At 33.1% G+C, this 18,909-nt stretch overlaps 1 protein-coding gene and 1 long non-coding RNA gene across 2 annotated transcripts; both read right to left on the bottom strand.

Moving 5' to 3' along the window:
• Nucleotides 1-278: 278 nt before the first annotated feature.
• LOC108220890 (uncharacterized) lies at nt 279-1,657 on the bottom strand. The gene is made up of 5 exons (XR_001806820.2): nt 1,517-1,657; nt 1,198-1,309; nt 1,038-1,111; nt 828-921; nt 279-730 (listed from the first exon to the last, which is right to left on the bottom strand). It is a non-coding gene; the product is annotated as an uncharacterized LOC108220890 (long non-coding RNA).
• A 5,391-nt stretch (nt 1,658-7,048) lies between these two features.
• LOC108221768 (lysine-specific demethylase JMJ26-like) lies at nt 7,049-13,377 on the bottom strand. Its single transcript, XM_064094055.1, has 14 exons — nt 13,126-13,377; nt 12,806-12,927; nt 12,246-12,345; nt 12,008-12,137; nt 11,688-11,751; nt 10,918-11,602; nt 9,884-10,213; nt 9,436-9,729; nt 9,287-9,359; nt 9,114-9,199; nt 8,751-8,870; nt 8,479-8,540; nt 8,159-8,321; nt 7,049-8,047 (listed from the first exon to the last, which is right to left on the bottom strand). Exons 1-14 carry the CDS (start codon nt 13,270-13,272, stop codon nt 7,148-7,150), a joined length of 3,276 nt encoding a protein of 1,091 aa, XP_063950125.1. The 5' UTR covers nt 13,273-13,377; the 3' UTR covers nt 7,049-7,147.
• Nucleotides 13,378-18,909: the final 5,532 nt, after the last annotated feature.

Below are 18,909 nucleotides of genomic sequence, written 5' to 3'. Positions count from 1 at the left end.
CAGTTATCATTCCTGAGATTCTTTTTTGTAGCTACAACGCCTACAAGGGTGTGCCCAAGAAAGATAGCCAATAGTAGACTCTCCATAAACACTCGAACGTAAACAAGATGAATATATCTTTAGTTCATATATAACTAGTTGATATTTAATATATATCACATATACATGTCTTTCTTCCATAATATAAACTAACTCTTCGTTGATCTTAAATTCAATCGGATTCGAGAATTTTGCGTCAAATAACAAGTTGACATACAGAATGACGATATGCAGCCACGTTGAAAACAATGTGCAAAATCATACAAACAGTGTGATACATATATTTTTTATGCCGGTGGATGACCCTTATAATTTAGGCACCAAACTTTACATGTGAAATCCAATTAATATAAAGAGGCAAGTGATTTGTTTGCAAAATAAGATTTTGATTGCATATATACAGCTAGCTACTTAGTGATCCAAATCAGGTATTTATTCATCAACTACTAACAAGAGAATCCCCCGATCTCGATCTCAAGTACATCTGTAGAAACCTCAAACCCCTGCTCTGGATCTTCTCTTCTCGGAGTTGTTTGAGTACCAACATCCCCAACCCGGTCATGTGCCTTGCATGCGCTTTCTTCCTGGACCCCTTATTCTTTGAGCTTCCGCTGGGCTTTGGGTTGATATTGGGCCAAACAGGTCCCAAAATTCTAACATCATACCACGCTGCAACAATCACATAATATTCCTACAGACAGGCAACAAACATTGAGTTAGAAATTTAGGTCCTTATAAAGTGCAAGTATTGCATATGAGCGAAATTACTTATAAATAGAGTTTCAAACCTCCATGAAGAGCTGATACTCAGGTAGGAAAGAATATCCTGAGCTTTTTAATCCAGATCTTTAATCTCCATTCTCCATAAAAAGATCTTATTACCTGTTATATTACAAATGAGAACCTATCACATCAGAACGACTGATTTAATATTATATTAAAAATCGAAAAAAACTGACCATATGAAGAATATAAGCAGTAGTAATAAAAGTTCATACCCATACTTGCACCGTGGCACCGGAACATCAACCATAATCCCATCAGGATCATACTGATCTCACATCTGCAAAAACTGCAAATAAAATATGGATAATCAATTAAAACAAATCACAAATGTTTCCTTTTAAACAAATTTCTAAAACTCTTTGATCTACTCACACAACGAAATGACGTTCCGGAAGAGGCTCCATTTGCGGCCTTGTACCCGAATAGGCACAATAATGTTGTTGAAATGATTTGATGTACCATAAACAATCCTGTAGAAATCATACTAAAAGAATAACAAACCAAACCCTAATTAGAAGTTTCATATAAATATGATTCAAAATGTCTAATAACAAAAGTGATTGAAATTCCTCTTCTTCCCAAAAAACTAATAAATCACATATGCATAAGATCTATCAAATTACACAATTAAAGTGTATATACACATTATATAAGCCACAAATTGAAATCAGATATAAATAAATGAAAAAACCTCAAAAAGACATGATGGCCGTTGTCATCGGTGTCTTCATCGCAAGAAGAGTCTTGATCATCCATTGTTTATCCTGTTTAAGATGATTTAGATCGTTTACTTTGAAGATGAAGAACAGTGGAGGATTATGGAGACGGCCACCGACTTATGTACATATGGTTAGGTTATATAGAACATACCAAGTAACCTAGGCTAGGGTTTTTTTGGGCTTGGAAATGAATAACATAAGGCCCACCGGATATATTAATTCTAGTCCATAAGTAAAATATGGTCCAAAATAAAAATAACCTCAAATTAATTATTTCACCAAATATTGCTTAAAAGTCTCGATCTGAATCACAAGGGCTAGGCTATCAAAAAAATATTTATCATCTAAACTATGTTTGAGACAAATTACGGTTTTTAAAAATTAAAAAATTTACATGCCAAGATATATACTTACATTCATTACTCACATAAATTTTTCAATAAGGACTAAAAAATAAAATTATTATATTAACAATAAGAGTTAATATTTATTATTTAGAATCCTAATTTGTTACGTTTTTATAGCAGTTGTCAGTGATTTTGTTGCAAAAATAATTTGATATTATACACACATATATGTATTTTAATTAAATCTTGAAAATAAAGAGGTATTTCAAATTTTATTAAATTTCAAATGTCGAAATTTCAATTTTCATCAACAACTTATCAAATTTTGTTATAGATATAATATTAAAAAAAATACAAATGTGTAGGTTTTAATTTTCACCTACAATATATTAAATTTTAACTTTCACAATATCAATTTTGTAGATATAAATAAATATGAAATTATGATGATTACACTATAAACTATTTCAAATTTATTGAAAAAATTAATCAAATTTATCATTTATAATTAACCGCGGTTTAATTTGTATAAATAGGAGTGTAAATTAATGTGTCTGGTCGGAATTTTGGCTCAATAAAATTTTGGAGTTGAATATCTTGATAATAATCAAAGTGGAATTTGAGCCATATATTAAGCTAATTTTATCAGGTCAACCTCCAGTTTTGGACCATCATCTCGGGAGGCCTGCTAGGCTAATCGAGCTTTTTAGATAATCAAATGTGTTCAAAATTATATAATATCTTGACAAATAGAGCACTCTATCCAGGCAGCATGGTGACCACCTTCTTGATCAAGAATCACTGGGATGTCATTATTAGTATTGCACAGAGAAAATGCAGTGTGAAAAGTACTCCAGGCTGGAGTCTGCAGGAAGAGCAGTAATTAATATTATTGTTTCTGTGATGTTGAGTGGAGGAGGACGAGTCTTTGTTGAGCGTTGCTTTGTTCTTGAAAAGACATCCAAAGAGTATTTAGGTCATATAGCAGTGGCGGAACCAGGACTAAAAATTAGGGGGGCTGAAAAATATTTCGTCATCTATACTTGCATAAATAGCTTTCTCAATATATATCATCATATTATCATTCATTCATACATCTTCCATCCTATTGCGCTGATAAGTCTTGATCGCTTTCATAGCAAAAAAAACTCTCTCAACAGTAGCAATGACAACCGGTAAAACCAGAGCTAACTCAACCAGAAAATAAATTAAGAGATAAGTAGTGTGTCTGTGTGTTTTAACCATCATGACAGAAAAATCTCCTATATTTTGAAGTCCAGATTAATCTCCGCTCTCATATCATAGATAAAATTGTGTAACTGATTTGGCAACAACTCCAAGTCTAGTAAAGAGAAATCCTTTGGATAAAATTGTGCAAGGCAGACCAGTTTTGAGTTATTGAAATTTGAAAATTAATTTCTAAGATCCAAAGAGCCAATACAAAGTAGTAGCTCTATGTTTCCTAGCACCTCTTTAAGAACTTAAGAGCTCTATTTGCTTCCTCAACAATGAGGAGCACACTTTCTCTCTTAACTATATTTTATATTATTTTTCTGATGTACAAAGTACTCAACATGCATCATACAGTTTGCGTGATCTAGTTGCTCTGAGTGTATCCGTTTGAATGTATTTGTTAATTAGACTCTCTTTAGACGAAGTGCCTTCTCTTTTCTTCTTTTATATTAAGTCACTCTCTATGACATTTATAATTCAGCGGGACTAATAAAATTATATTGACATCACAAATTCAACGGGAGCTGGAAATAAAATATACACTGTATTTTTTAGGTTAGGCGGCTCTAGCATCCCCTAGCCCCCCTCTGGTTCCGCCACTGCATATAACCATGGCAAGTCTCACAAATACATTAATCAGCTCATTGATGAAAAAAGTAAAACTGTTGAATAAAGAAACTTTTATTGGCAACTTTAAGCCTACACAGCTCTTGCAATCGCAACTGCAGATGTCTGGGTAGCATGGACAAGATTGCCAATTGTAGATTTTCTTTAATTTAAACTAACACTCGAAAGAAGGTCAAGAGGCTAATGGCAATAGATTTGTGTAAGCAGCTTAAAGTTAGGCAATTTTAGTAGGACAAATATATTAAATATATCTTTAGTTCATATATAAATTGTCAATATTTAATATAAATCACATATACATGTCTTTCTTCCATAACATATATAAACCAATTTTGTGTCACAAAACAAGTTGACTTATATAATAGCTATATGCAGCCACTTTGAAAACAATGATACGAAATCATACAAACAGTGTGATATATGTATTTTATGACAATGGATTCCCATTATAATTTAGACACCAAACCTTACATGTGAATTCCAGTTAATATAAAGAGGCAAGTGATTCATCTGCAAAACAAGAGTTTGATTGCATGAATACAGCTACATAATCAGTGATCCAAATCAGGTTAAGCATTTATGATGCAAATCATCCTTAACACGGCGTTTCTTCATCAGCTACTAATAAGAGAATCTCCCTAGCTACCAAGTACTCCTGTAGAAACCTGAAACCCCTACTCCAAATTCCCTGACGGTCCCAAAACTCTAACATCATACCACGCTGCAGCAATCACATAATATTCCTACAGATAGGCAACAAACATTGAGTTACAAATTAGGTGCTTATAAAGTGCAAATATTGCATAGAGTCGAAATTATTTATACAAACAGCTACAAACCTCCATGAAGAGCTGATAGTCAGGTAGGAAAGAATATCCTAAACTTGTTAATCCATATCTTTAATATTCATTCTTGATAAAAAGATCTTGTTTCCTGTTATATTACAGATCGATGAGAACCTATCACATTCTTCGATAGTGAGTTTATCAAAATTTAAAAACCGACCATATGAATAATATAAGCAGCAATAATAAAAGTTCATACACAAACTATTAGAATCGTCCCGCATCTCACACTTGCAAAACCTGCAAATAAAATAGGGATAATCAATTAAAACAAATCACAAACGTTTCTTCTAGAAAAATGTCTAAAACTCTTTGATCTACTCACACGACGAAATGACGTTCCGGAAGAGGATCCATTTGCGGCCTTGTACCCGAATAGACACAATAATGCTGTTGAAATGATTTGATGTACCATAAACAATCCCCGAGAAATCATGCTAAAAGAATAACAAACCAAACCCTAATTAGAAGTTTCATATAAATATGATTCAAAATGTCTAATAACAAAAGTGATTGAAATTTAGTTAAATTTGACCGTTGGCAGTCAAATTTAGCTAAATTTGACCGCTGGCAGTCAAATTTATAGTCGGTCAAATTTAACTTTTGGCGGCAAATTTCCCTCACAAAATAATTTGAATTATTTGAATGCAAATTTGACCGCCGCTGGTCGAAAATGTAAATTTGACCGAAATCGGTCAAATAAATTTAATAGATTAATTTCAAAAAAAAGCAAAATAAATATATAATCATTTTATTAAATTATTTAAAAAAAGGTGCTAAATTCAAATAATATTATCTGAACATCCGTACGGTTGGATCGATGAAAAAATTATTTTAATAATTTATTTTGTTAATCAGGAATGAATCTCATTTTAAGAAGTAGTTCTTCTTACTGGATTTTTCTTATAAAGTCATTCAAGTCAAATTTAAAATCTTTTAAAAACATAATCACATGACTAAAATCAATATCTCTTAACATCCGTACGGTTGGATCGTTGAATTTTTTTTTCATAATTTATTTTGTTAATCAGGAATGAATCTCATTTTATGGAGTGATAGTTCTTACTGGATTTTTCTTATAAAGTAATGCAAGTCAAATTTCAAATATTTAAAAAAAAATATTCACATGACTAAAATCAATATATCTTAACATCCGTACGGTTGGAGCGTTGAAAAAATTATTTTAATAATTTATTTTGTTAATCAGGAATGAATCTCATTTTAATGAGTAGTATTTCTTACTAGATTTTTCTTATAAAGTCATGCAAGTCAAATTTTAAATCTTTTAATTATTTTTTCACATGACTAAAATCAATATATTTTAACATCCGTACGGTTGGATCGTTGAAAAAATCATTCAAAAAAAAATTATTTTGTTAATCAGGAATGAATCTCATTTTAATGAGTAGTATTTCTTACTAGAATTTTCTTATAAAGTTATGCAAGTCAAATTTCAAATCTTTTAATTATTTTTTCACATGACTAAAATCAATATATCTTAGCATCCCTACGGTTGGATGATTGAAAAAATCATTTAAAAAATTTGTTTTATTAATCAAGAATGAATCTCATTTTAAAGAGAAGTGCTTCTTACTAGATTTTTCTTATAAAGTCATGCAAGTCAAATTTCAAATATTTTTTCACATGACTAAAATCAATATATCTTAGTATCCGTATGGTTGGATTGTTAATAAAATTATTTTATTAATCAGGAAGAAATCTCATTTTAAGAAGTAGCACTTCTTACCGATTTTTCTTATAAAGTCACGCAAGTCAAATTTCAAATATTTTAATTATTTTTTCACATGAATAAAATCAATATATGTTAACATCCGTACGATAGGATCATTGATAGAATTATTTTACAAAAATTATTTTATTAATTAGGAATGAATCGCATTTTAAGGAGTAGTCAAATTTAGCCAGGATAAATTTGACTGCCAGCGGTCAAATTTATAAATTTGACCGAAATCAGTCAATTATTTTTTGAAATTTTTCCACCCTTTCAAGCGAGAAATTTTGCCGCCCAAAGTTAAATTTGACCGACTATAGTTTTGACCGAAGGCGGTCAAAAATAATGACGTCAGCACTAATTTTTTTGGAGGGAACTTTCCCTCCTAATTTTTGAGGGACCCACATACTAAATATGACCGAATAAATTTGACCGGTGCTAAATTTGACCGGTTTTGGTCAAATATGAAAGCGGTCAAAAATAGTCGGTCAATTTTAACCTTGACTTGATATCATACGAATTTGACCATAAATTTGACTGCTTGCGGTCAAAAATAAGCCGGTCAAAAGTAATCGGTCAAAAATACCCGGTTTTTCTTGTAGTGAACATAAGTTAGAAAACATATGATATAAATTTAATCTTGACATATGAATAACTAGCTATACAACATAAAAATTGAGATAAATTAATTTAAAACATTTATTTTGGAAGCTGTTATTCAAGATACAGGAAGCTTTGTTTGAGGATGGCAGCCCTTTCACAGTCCCGCCATTTTAGAAGAAAAAGTTACAAGTATACATTATGCTTGTTGCACGGTACTCAATAGTCTAGTGCTTGGACCTGTTGTTTCCAATTTTGCTCCATGATAACCAACTTATCCATAGTATTCTCCACGTTTCTCTCATATGCCGCTGCCATAGCCTCAAGATTTAGTACTTTGTAATGTTGGGCATGGGCATCTTTGTGTAACCTCTTTGCTTCATCTGAGAATTTGACAAGTTTGGCGCCTATGGCTTCATTAGTGGCCTGGAGTCTGACTATCTCAGCTGAGTTGTGATCTATCTTCTCCTCCAGCTTCCATGCCTCATCGTTACACAATTTGCTCCGGTCCCCAACATCATTCTCAGCAGCTGTCCTAAGATTCGTGACTTCCTCGTTGAGTTGTTCATTTCTCATTTGAAGCCTAGATATACTGAGCATGGTGGTATCTTTCTCTTTTTCTAATTTCATCATATTTTCTTCGATCTGGCGATATTTTCCCAACATGCTCTTCAGTTCCTCTCGCTCTTTAGACCTTGCCAGAGGCATAACCATGCCCCGGTTCACTTCCTTGTGAAGCTCGTATGCTCTACTCGTTAAGTCTGGCAGATCCCTGCGAAGAGCTAAGAATCCCTGCTGCAAATGTGAGGGGATCCTCCTAGAGGCAAGCAAAAAGTGCAAGACTCTATTGAAGTCTTGCAAATTTGAATCATCGGCAAGGTCAAGCAGGCGTCCTGACATGTGTTTCTTCAAACTCTTCTCATACTCCTGGATGATCTCTTCATCCAGATGTATTTGGGGAGGAAGTACCATTAACACATCCACATTTTCTTTCTGGATTTGTGCCTCCAACTCATTGAAGAACTCAACCATCGCGGCAGGGATTGACCTGGGAACTTGACGTGGAGAATTATCCGAGGTAACAGATTTCATGCGTTGGGTTAAGATGTCAGAAACCTCCTGCATTAAAAAGTAAAGAAACATGATCTAGGAGAAGCGCGGAGCAAGTAAAACTACAATTTATTGCCATAACAAAAAGTGAATGCTAAAAAAAAAATTGACCTAGATTACCTGAGATATATTAGCCTCTTCTTGGAAGTCACCTTGTACTAAAGTTGGGTTGGGTTCTTGGTAATAGCTTTCGATCTCCAAATTTGCTAGGTCTGAACCCATGTATCCACCCTGTACTGAAGAATCAGAACTGACATCCAAGCTATCAGTCACTGTCTCCGTTCTGTGAGTCAAATATAACAGTTTAGATGAGATGTAACTGGCGAAGTAGTTTTATAAGAGCACATTTTTAGATCAAAGGAGAAAGTCAAGATATTTTATGATTAAATTGTATAATGTGTAGTATTTCATAAAAAAATCAATATACAAGCTTATCTTACTTGGTAACCTCTTCCAAGTCGTTCGATACTTGTCTTATTGCATGAATAATTAATTTTTTTACCTGCATGAAGCAAAAAGAAATTCAAATCCAACGTCATGAAAGACAAATTTAGAATAAAAACAGTTATAAATGAATATAAGTACTAAAAGAAATTAAATCGGATGCCATGAAAGTAAAATTTAAAATAAAAACAATGGTAAGTGAATATGATTTGAGCAGATAAATTTTGACAATATCATATGTAGTAAAAAAGAAAAATTAATAACCTACCCCTAATTTGTCCTCCTTGGCCACGTGCTCTCGGGGAAGGACACGAATTTCCTCGGTAAAACGGAGGCACTCATGTATGCTTTCAGGTGACACAAAACCGGTCGAAACCTGTATACATGACTAATGAAATATGCAGAAATATTAATTAGTAAGCAGTATCCATATCATGATAAAATATATTGTTATGAACAAAAATAAATATTTAAATAATTTTTAATCAAGGAGGACACCATGAAATGTCAGAAATTCTTATCATGATAAAATAAATTGCTATGAACAACAGAAGATATTTTAATTTTAACAAGAAATCAAAAACATTACGGTGATTGACTTGTAAATTAAGAGCTTTTGTTGAAATCTCACCTTCAAGTTTCTAACTTGAAAAGGACAGCCGGCAGGAATGAAAATTGCATCTCCTAAATTTTGAACCACCCTCCATGGTTCAATTCCTAGAAATAGAAAAAATTATTATTCCAGGCAATTTCATATCAAATAATAAGAAAATGTCTATGTAAATTCTATATATGAAAACTTGCCATATTCCTCTTTAAGTCTTCTTTGATGCTCGGCGTTGAGGTAAAATACCCCATCATATATGGGATCAACAACCTGGCAAAATAAAATCATTATATCCATCTATTCTGATCGACAAGAAATTATCATCAAGTAGTAGTTATAAGGGTACCTGCTTTAACGGCAAGCAATATGTATGTCTGAACTCTTTAAAATGCCTTCTCAGATATTCTTTCAATTTGAAAGCATCTTCTCTGCGGTAAATGTCCCAGAGGGCACCGCTCTTTGGGTTTTGCAGCTCTTCTGGATCATTGGATTCCAGCTGCGGCTCCGGTCCATTTCCCATGTCACCCTCTGCATATATTTCTCTCTCGTCCTGAACACGGTGCTTCTCCTTCAGCTGTTCCATCTTAGCAAGCTCAGAAGGAGTGAATGTCATCTCTTTGACATGAGTTAGCACGTATACCTTCGACAGAAGACATAATAATGGTAAGAGTTATTCAATTTGAATAATGTGGTTTACGTACTCTACTTTACACAGAAAACTTCTAGCTCAATTATATTTAATTTTATAGGTAATCACTGAACAGAACTAATTGTAATTATAAAGGAGATCATACTGCGTCAGAGTCATGATAGCTGAGTTTGGAGACGGAATCACCACGTCCGAGTTGCTGGGAAAAGCCATAAGCGGTATATAGTTTGGGACCTGTGTCTGGCTTCAGATGGCCCTCCGGTAACTTGACAGCAAGGTTCAAGTAGCCGCTCTGTGGATGTGTGTACTCCTTGAACGGCAAAGCGCTTAAGAACTCCACGTTATGACGTGGGAGACGATCCTCAAACGAACCAGATTCAGGCCAATCATTTAACTTTAGCATTTGGGGCCAGCCAGCCAAGTCAAGTCTACCCTCTGTATAGCCTTTAAAGAACAAACTTAGGCTATATTCCTCCTGCAAGACAGATAACATTTAATATTAATTAACTTAGTTAAATGATTAGTAACTGGATTTCATAATTATTAGAGCTACACATTTAATTGCTAGCTTCTGTTAAACAAGTACTCATATATACCCTTTATTTGCTAGTACTATATATGCACTTGGAAAACGGTGGATTCAGTTATACACTATAAAGCATGAGAACACGTGCGGGTATGGCAGTACGTGGTACATGGATATGAGAATTCAGTAAATTTCAAATGGGGATTCGGGTACGAGGGGATTCAACAAATATTAATATATTAAAAGTATATATTAAGTGTATATATATATATATATATATATATATATATATATATATATATATATATATATATATATTTCAAGAGTTATATTTATATTAATACCGAATAATTAAATAAATAAGTTCAATATCCATAACAGTTTACAATATAATTATTTAAGACCACAATTATCACATGACAAGGTAGTATAAGTGTAGAGTATTCAACTAAATCACACAATTAATTATTAAAAAGAATCTTCAGCAATCCCCGAGCACCCAAAAATCGTCAAGAATCGAGTACGCAGTGCCGCAGGTGGGTGAAGACTCCTTGTTTTCTAGGTTATTCATAATACACTATAAATGTAAATGTTTTTTTGTGAAACAAGACAGAAAAAACTGTATATACTATAAAAGCAAGAAACAAACTTACCTTGCACCAGTTCAAACAATTCAAGACAGTCACACCGGTACGGGACTTATCATGCATTGCTCGAGACATCACCATCGGTTCCCAGCTTAGACCATATGTTCTGTCAAGTCCCCCAGTCACAATCACCGGTTCGCCTTTTGACCAGTGCGCCTGAAAATGCTTGTGATCTCCGGCTTGAATGTCTATAGCTTTCCGTATTTTCTCTGTGGCCGTGTCATCACCAGCTGCCAAATTACAACAGGAGCACCCGTGTGTGGGATCTGGCATGCCATCCAGATTATACTGTTGGCATAATTCTTCAGCTTTCAATATCACGTTTGAAAGCCAACCGTCTCGCAAGACCTGGTTCAGCCTCAGAATACCTTTTCCACACCCACCCAAACTCTCCGGTGGACAAGAGATGCTGCCATCCTTGTTAGGCCTCCATTCAGGTAATTTTGCCTTCCCGCGGGAACCACCGTCCTTTGTTGCAGTCGATGTGCCCACAGTTCTATTGCTTCGAGCTGGTTTACATGTTTCACCATGTAAGTACCCCACCCCCGGGTTCTTATATTGATTCATGCTTCCCGGATGACCTGCTTGCAAAGAGCCAGCACGCAAGTCCCGGCAACAGGAGATGCATAGATCATACGGACATTTTGTGCAGCTCCGGTGGTAGTCAGCAATCGAAGTTTCGCACCAGTTGCTGCATAGAACATTGCTTTACTAATTAAGCACAACTGCAGAAGGCATGCAGTTAACAGCAGGGAGGAGAATATTCAAAATCTTACCAATTTAGACGCTCATTAACATAGCAGTCTGCTTGCTGCACTTTGACCTCAGAAAATGGCAACCCTGGGGAAAATAATACAATACAAGTTAAAATGACTAGAAATGGAAAACCTGCCCTAATCAAACTGGAGCAACCATTTAATTAATACATTCTATCTTAATATATAGTAAACTGAAATTAATAGATTTAACTACAGGAAACGAGAGTAATGAAAAAGAATCGAGCAAAAGAAACGCAGTCAACAGATACTTATATATATTAAGTAATATAACCATATATCAGTTTACGTCGTAAATAGCCCAGTTTGTTGTAGTGTACCTCGAATTTGTGCCTCCATCTCTTTTTCCAAACTTTGCTCTTCGTTAATTTGTTTCACATATGGAAGAAGCCGTCGCAGGAGATACTTTGCGTAATTCTTTTTGTCTCCTTCGCTCATCCTTGTTTCGTTCTGGAAAAAACATCGAAAATAGTATATAGGTTATATAGCCATGATAAGCCTCATGAATACCTTGATGAATTCATTGATGATTGAAGTTAAAATGTCAAAGAAACAAACCTTTTCGGGCAATTCCAAGCGCAAACAACTCTTGCAATTGCAAATGTCTCGGCAGAAAGGACATTCCATAAGAAAATCCTCCTCATTCATCTGGGGATAGCTGTTTATAAACGAAGAAGCAAAAACCAGATATTAAATGCAAGCAACCCATCAATGTGGAAAGACCACAAAAATTATTACTTTCCACTTCAACACTCAAATTTTGTTTTGTTTAGTGTTTACACAGTACCAATGTACAATGGTTGAATATACGTTCTTAAATCTTAAATTCTAACAAATATTAATTTGTTGAGCCAACTTCAAAAACTTCCTATACTCATAACCGGATACAAACTCATATAGATATTGTAATTGAGATAAAACATATTAATAGGTAAGTGGTTGGATAAAAAAATCCATATAATTGATATACATATAATTTTAATAATTGAAATATATAATTTATATGTCATTGCTATTATATAAAATTACTACCTTTTCTCATAAATTAATTAATCATCAAACGCTAGATCACTCTAATTATTTTTCTATCAATAAAAAAGAAAAACAGATAAACATACTTTTTTGAAATACACGAAGTACAATATCGTTTCCTCTCACATCTGTTGCAGGTCACAACATGCCCATCATTTCTTTTGCACTGATGGCAGTACTTCTGTTCACCGCCACTCCTATTTTTCTCCTGTACACGAGATATTAAATAAATAATCAATTAATTGTGTATTTTCTTTAGATCTATCATCAATTAATTAAGTCAAAGTTGAATCACAAAATTCACAGAAATAATTTTGAATCATGTTAAAAAAAAGTCTTTTGGTTCATAGATATATCAGAATTGGGGGGTTTCGTTCGTGATTATAAGTTTGAAAAAAAAACTTACAATTTTACGACGTCTAGGCTTATAAGCATCTTTGCTGGTAGATGAATCAGATGAATCAGAACCATCAAGTTGATATAGTTGTTTTCTTTTTCTAGACCTCTCTATTCTACTCCTCGAAGCAACTAACTCTTGTGTTTTTCTCTCCATTCTGCACCTCGACCCAACTAGCTTACTTTGTTTTGATGTTTGATATATTCGATCCTTCCTTCCTTCTTTTTCTTCTTCTCCGTTTTCTTCTTCTTCTTTCTTGGTTTTTTGGTTTTGTTCAACTTGTGAATAAAATGATGATCAAAGGTGAGTTTTTGTAGTCAAGACATGATGTCCTTTAACATAAAAAGTCGTGCCCATTTGTAATGTATAAATCTGCAACAACAAACGTTATTGAATACAACTGTCTGTGGGCCCTATGATGAAAATTAAACTTTATGATGACATTTCTCACGTCCTACATTCACGTTACGATTGTGAAAAATAAATAATAAGATTACAGCCGTTATATTTATCAGTAGACAGTAGGCCCATAAATTGACCGTCTATAATAAATTTATATTCACAATTGCTAGTGTGAACGCCACTTTTTGGGTAGGTGGCATATTTTTATGTACTCCCATCTCATTAATGATAATGACCCTATATAAAGAAAAATCTTCACCAATAAATATGTTCCACTTAATTAAAAATTAGTTGTTAGCTTGTGTTATATATGGGCACACACTAGAAAAACTCTTTATGTTATATTTGCAACAACAAACGTTAATGATACAATTTTTACTGTTATATTTGTGGGGTCCTACGTACAATGAACGCACTATGATTAAAAGTAAACTTTATGATGACATTTCTCACGCCCTACACATTCACCTTACTATTATGAAAAATAAATAATAAGATGATGATGTGATAGTAGAATGGAAGATTTTAATGGGTGTGATTGCTATATACTCAATTAACTCATGTGTTTGTTTCTCCATTATCCAGGCAAGGCCCGCTAGATTTTATATTATATTGACAACAAACACGTGTTTGTACAATTTTTATGATTACACCTGTCTCTAGGTAGTTTTATGGGCATTACGGTAAAAAAATAAACCAGATACTATTCACAATTATAGCTGTCAATAGGCCCCTATACTAACCACAATATGACTAAGGTATTGCTCATGATTACAGCCGTTATATTTGTCACTAGGCCCCTACATTGATGGTCTCTATAATAAATTTATATTCACAATTGCTAGTGTGAAAGCCACTTTTTAGGTGGGTGGCATATATTTATGTACTCTCATCTCATTAATAATAATGACTCTGCATGAAGAAAAATCTTCACCGATAAATATGTTCCACTTAATTAAAAATTAGTTGTTAACTTTCATGCCTGTCCCTAGGACCTTTATGGGTACTATGGTCAAAAATACATGGAACACTATTCACGATTATTATATGTCATTGGGTCCAATACTAACCACACTAGTTATGATTAAAAGTTGTCGCTCATGATTACAGGTGTTATATTTGTCACTAAGCCCCTACATTGCCGGTTTATAATGATATATAAAAATCTTCACCAATAAAATTATTCATTTTAATTAATAATCAGTTATTATATATTGTGTGCTATTAGCATACTTAAAAGACTTTTTTATATTATATTGTCAGCAACAAATGTTATCGTTAGTGAACAACTGTTATATCTATAACTCCTATATTGACTGCACTAGAATGAAAAGTATATTTTATGATTACATCTCTCAGACTCTACATTCTCCATATATACTATTGTGGCAAGTAAATAATAAATTATGATGTGATAGTAAAATGTAAGATTTAATGGGTGCTGTTGATATATATACATGAACAATTAATTTAATGAAATTGTTTTGAGAACAGTGTAGTCTCTAGCATTTTGCACAATAATATTAGATGTCAAGTGCATGGATATTACCCTATCTCTTTGGCTATTCTATTAAAAAAAGGTTTTTATTTATTCTTTAATTCTTAAAGATTAAATTCAGAGAGACAAAGGACACCCATCATAGCAAGGGAGAAGACTATGACCATCTTATTTTTTGGAAGGTCATCTTATCATACCTGATTTCTTTATGTGTTAACAATTTAACTGCAAAATCTACTTTATTATATTGATCGATGATATGTACAATTTTATCGAAAAGATGCAAATCAGCCAAAAACTACAACTCCTTGGCGTAATGTCAGTTAAATTATGTTCTATAGTTAACTAGCTAGTTTTGTAATTGTAGTCATACTCCTTCGAGCTTAACCTTTTGGTAACAAGCTTATTATCAGGAGCAGGTATGAGTTGGTAAAATATGCATTACTGTAGTAATGACTCCTGCAGTATACTGACAAGAATAAATATAAATATAATACATGGAATTCATGACTAGCTTGATTTAACTTTCCTAGATTTGAGAATATATAATAGCTCGTCTAGGGCATATGGAGAATTTATTTTAGAAACAAGGGATCAAAAAAATTATATCATGCTTTTGTGGTAGATAATGATATTATATTAATTAATTGGTTATTTTTTTGCATAGGTGTATGATAGTTAATAAGATTTTCTTTGGTTTTGAAATTTTTTGCAAGTATTTCAACATATTTAGATAATATTCCAATCCTCTTCCCATTGGGTCCATAAAACAATGCAGGAATGAGGAAGACTTAGCTAGTATAGCCTAGCAGAAGAGTGTACAAGTGTTGTTCTCAAACATGCAAACGTTGTACTACATGTGTGCTTCGGATGTCCAATGTTGCTTTTCTCTCAATTAAAACTTGTGTATAATTTTTTATTCCATTCTCCTCTCATTCTATTTCATGAAGTGAACACTAGTGAAATTGTCGCCCTAATGTTAGAGCATTAAAATGAAAGTCTTAAAAGAAATGAGAGTCATGCAACTAACTAGGACCCCAGATGATAAGAGGTTTCAAGATTTGAATTGCATATGAATACCGACCCCTGTCATGTCGAGAGAGGAAGCCGCGATTAGTTTTTCAGGGAACACATCATGAGAGAGTGGATGAACCGACCAAGTTTATTTATTGTGATTTTTGGGATAAAAAAAAACAATATTGAGAAAATTTCTTTATTGTTGAATTGAGGTTTCAGAGTTTTAACATGAAAGCCAGTAGTCTGGTAAAATTTGGTTCAGATAAAATATAATTGAGCTTTAAGAATTCCTAATTCACTACATCTTCCGGGACCAGGTAGTAAAACATCTCTCTAGGACAGTCAAAACTCTGCTATTTTTTTTTTAATTGTCGCTGCTAAGCTCATATTTGTTGATTCTTCACTACATGGCTTCTTTAGACGTGCTATATATGTTGAATGTTCTTGATTAAAAAGGAATATTATTATGGGCTTCTCTTCGAAAAATCAGATACCGAGATTTTCAAACAAGTTGAAGAAACAAACTCCTTTTATCCTTTTTATGCTTGTAAAATTCATAAAAAAATAAAAATTGCTGATACTATATTGATTTTATGTTATTGATAGTGTTTAAAAATTGATTGCGAGGATTCTACAGGCAGCTGTGACCCCCAAATAAGCAGTACTTTATAATTTTGAGCAGTGGCATCCTCATGTAACACCTCAGCTTCATCTGCAAACTTGTTAATCTTGGCTTCTATGGTTTCATTACTGGCCGGCCTCAAGCCTGATTATATTTTTTTTAACTATATTTATTTTGAAGTATATTTTATTTTATTTTTTAACTAATATTTTTCTACATTATTAACAATATAATAAGATATTAACAAATAGTAATATATTTTAATAATATGTGAATATATGATTAAATTAGGAAAATGATAAGAAACACAACTTTTATGTCTTAATTAAACAAATAATTATGAAATAAATGAACAAAAATATTATTTCAATTTTTGAAAATCACTTGAGTTTTTTTTTTACAGAGAAAATCTCTTGAGTTACTTAAGAGAAAAAATAATTCTAAACTGAAAGAAAACATTTCTTAAATTAAAATTCAGAAGGTACAAATCTTAAACTAAAAAAGAGAAATTAATCATTGTTTATTATTACTGATGCTATAGTGTTGGTTAAAGAAAGGGCGACACATAAAGTCCAACCTAAAGCGGCAGTTGAGTCAAAGTGACGCATAAACTATAACCTACAGCGTCGGTTAAACAGAAGGCCAATACTATAGATAGTGTTAGGTGTCGGATTTTCTAAAGGCGACGCATATTGTATACTTTAAACGTCGGTTGTATATCACAATCTTAAAATACGTTGGTGTTAAACATAAAAACGACGCATTACCCTGTTTTCACGACGGAGTTGGAGAAAGAACTGACGTAATAGATGCGACTCTAAAAATCATTTTGTCAAGAACATTAGACACCTCACGCTCAGTGATTCTAATATTCTCGTTTTGATTTTTAACTTACAATTGCACATATATCTGTCACCCATGTTTGTTACTGCGTGAAGTGAAAAAATCTTTTCACTCAATATTTTCTAATTTTTACTATTTCATCTTTTTGTACAAGTATAACAAAAAATTGTAAGAATATGTGTAACAGCCCAATTTCTCAGGCTATTATTTAACAATGAGTTACCGAAAATTAAGCATGAATGATATTAACCTAAAACTGAGAAGGAAAAATAATAATCTCAATGTTTAAAAGTAATTCGGAAATCTCCCAGTGATACTAATAAAAGTTTAAAATCAACTAAACCAAGTCCTGAAATTTACTAAATAGTCCAACAAACTAATTTGGGTAGCACTCATCTCAAGTCCCGCTAACCCCTGAATTCCTGCGGAAAGGAAATAAACAGAGTGAGCCAGATGCCCAGTACGAATATAATTTTAAAACAAAATTAAGTTTAAAATAACTGAAAGAATTGTGTCTTACGTTTTAAATCGAGACTGAAAATAAAATGAAACAGTGCCGAAAAGAATTGAACGATAATAAGTGCACTGAATCGAAGCAGAACATATATAAGGCTGAATCAAGTAAGGTATGTATCCATAAGAGTCTCTTATACAAATATGTACTAGCACAAAGCAGAGTACAAAAAAGAGAATCCTTCTCCGGTAATCCACGAGAAGAAAACACACAATAGTGATCATGATCTATACACAATCTCATACTCCAGAGACGTGCTCGTATACTCACAGCACTGATACGAGTAAGTGCCTAGTTCACCTTCACTCCGAACTCCATGTGAACATTGTCTGTGATTTATCCACACAGATAGGTTTAAGAGCCCAACACATAGGTTTCAAATATTGCCAAACTCATTTAACAAAACAGAACAAAACAATGTCGCAAATAAATGCGAAACAAAACAAGACAATTATAAATGAGTTTGCGATAATAGTTCCAACAATAGAGAATACAAAAGAAATAAAATAATGAGTGTGAAAAATACACGTAGAGTACAAGGTCACAATTTTGTAAAATTAACTCGTGATTATAAATATAACGAGTAATCAAAATACAAATGAGGAGAAAAAAATGAAGAAATCCGTACCTCGAAAATAGCAAACTCAAACACTAACGAACCTCACAAGGGACCATCTAAACTCCTGAACCCCGACTTGATCTTAAACTCCAAATTTCTCCATTATTCCAATCTGCCCAGACCAATAATCGACTGTTTTGACCCTCTAAACGATATTTTCTGGAAAACCTCAAAACTCGAAAGTCGTAGAGAACAAAAAGACCTTTCCGAAAAGGCATGACTCATCAAAAACGGACACATAACGAATGGGGAATTAAATAAAACGTCCGCTGATTCAG

The sequence above is a fragment of the Daucus carota genome, chromosome 5, assembly GCF_001625215.2.
Source record: "Daucus carota subsp. sativus chromosome 5, DH1 v3.0, whole genome shotgun sequence".
NCBI lineage: Eukaryota > Viridiplantae > Streptophyta > Magnoliopsida > Apiales > Apiaceae > Daucus > Daucus carota.
Note: the sequence above shows the minus strand (reverse complement) of the source record. Positions and strands in the feature narration are given on the sequence as shown.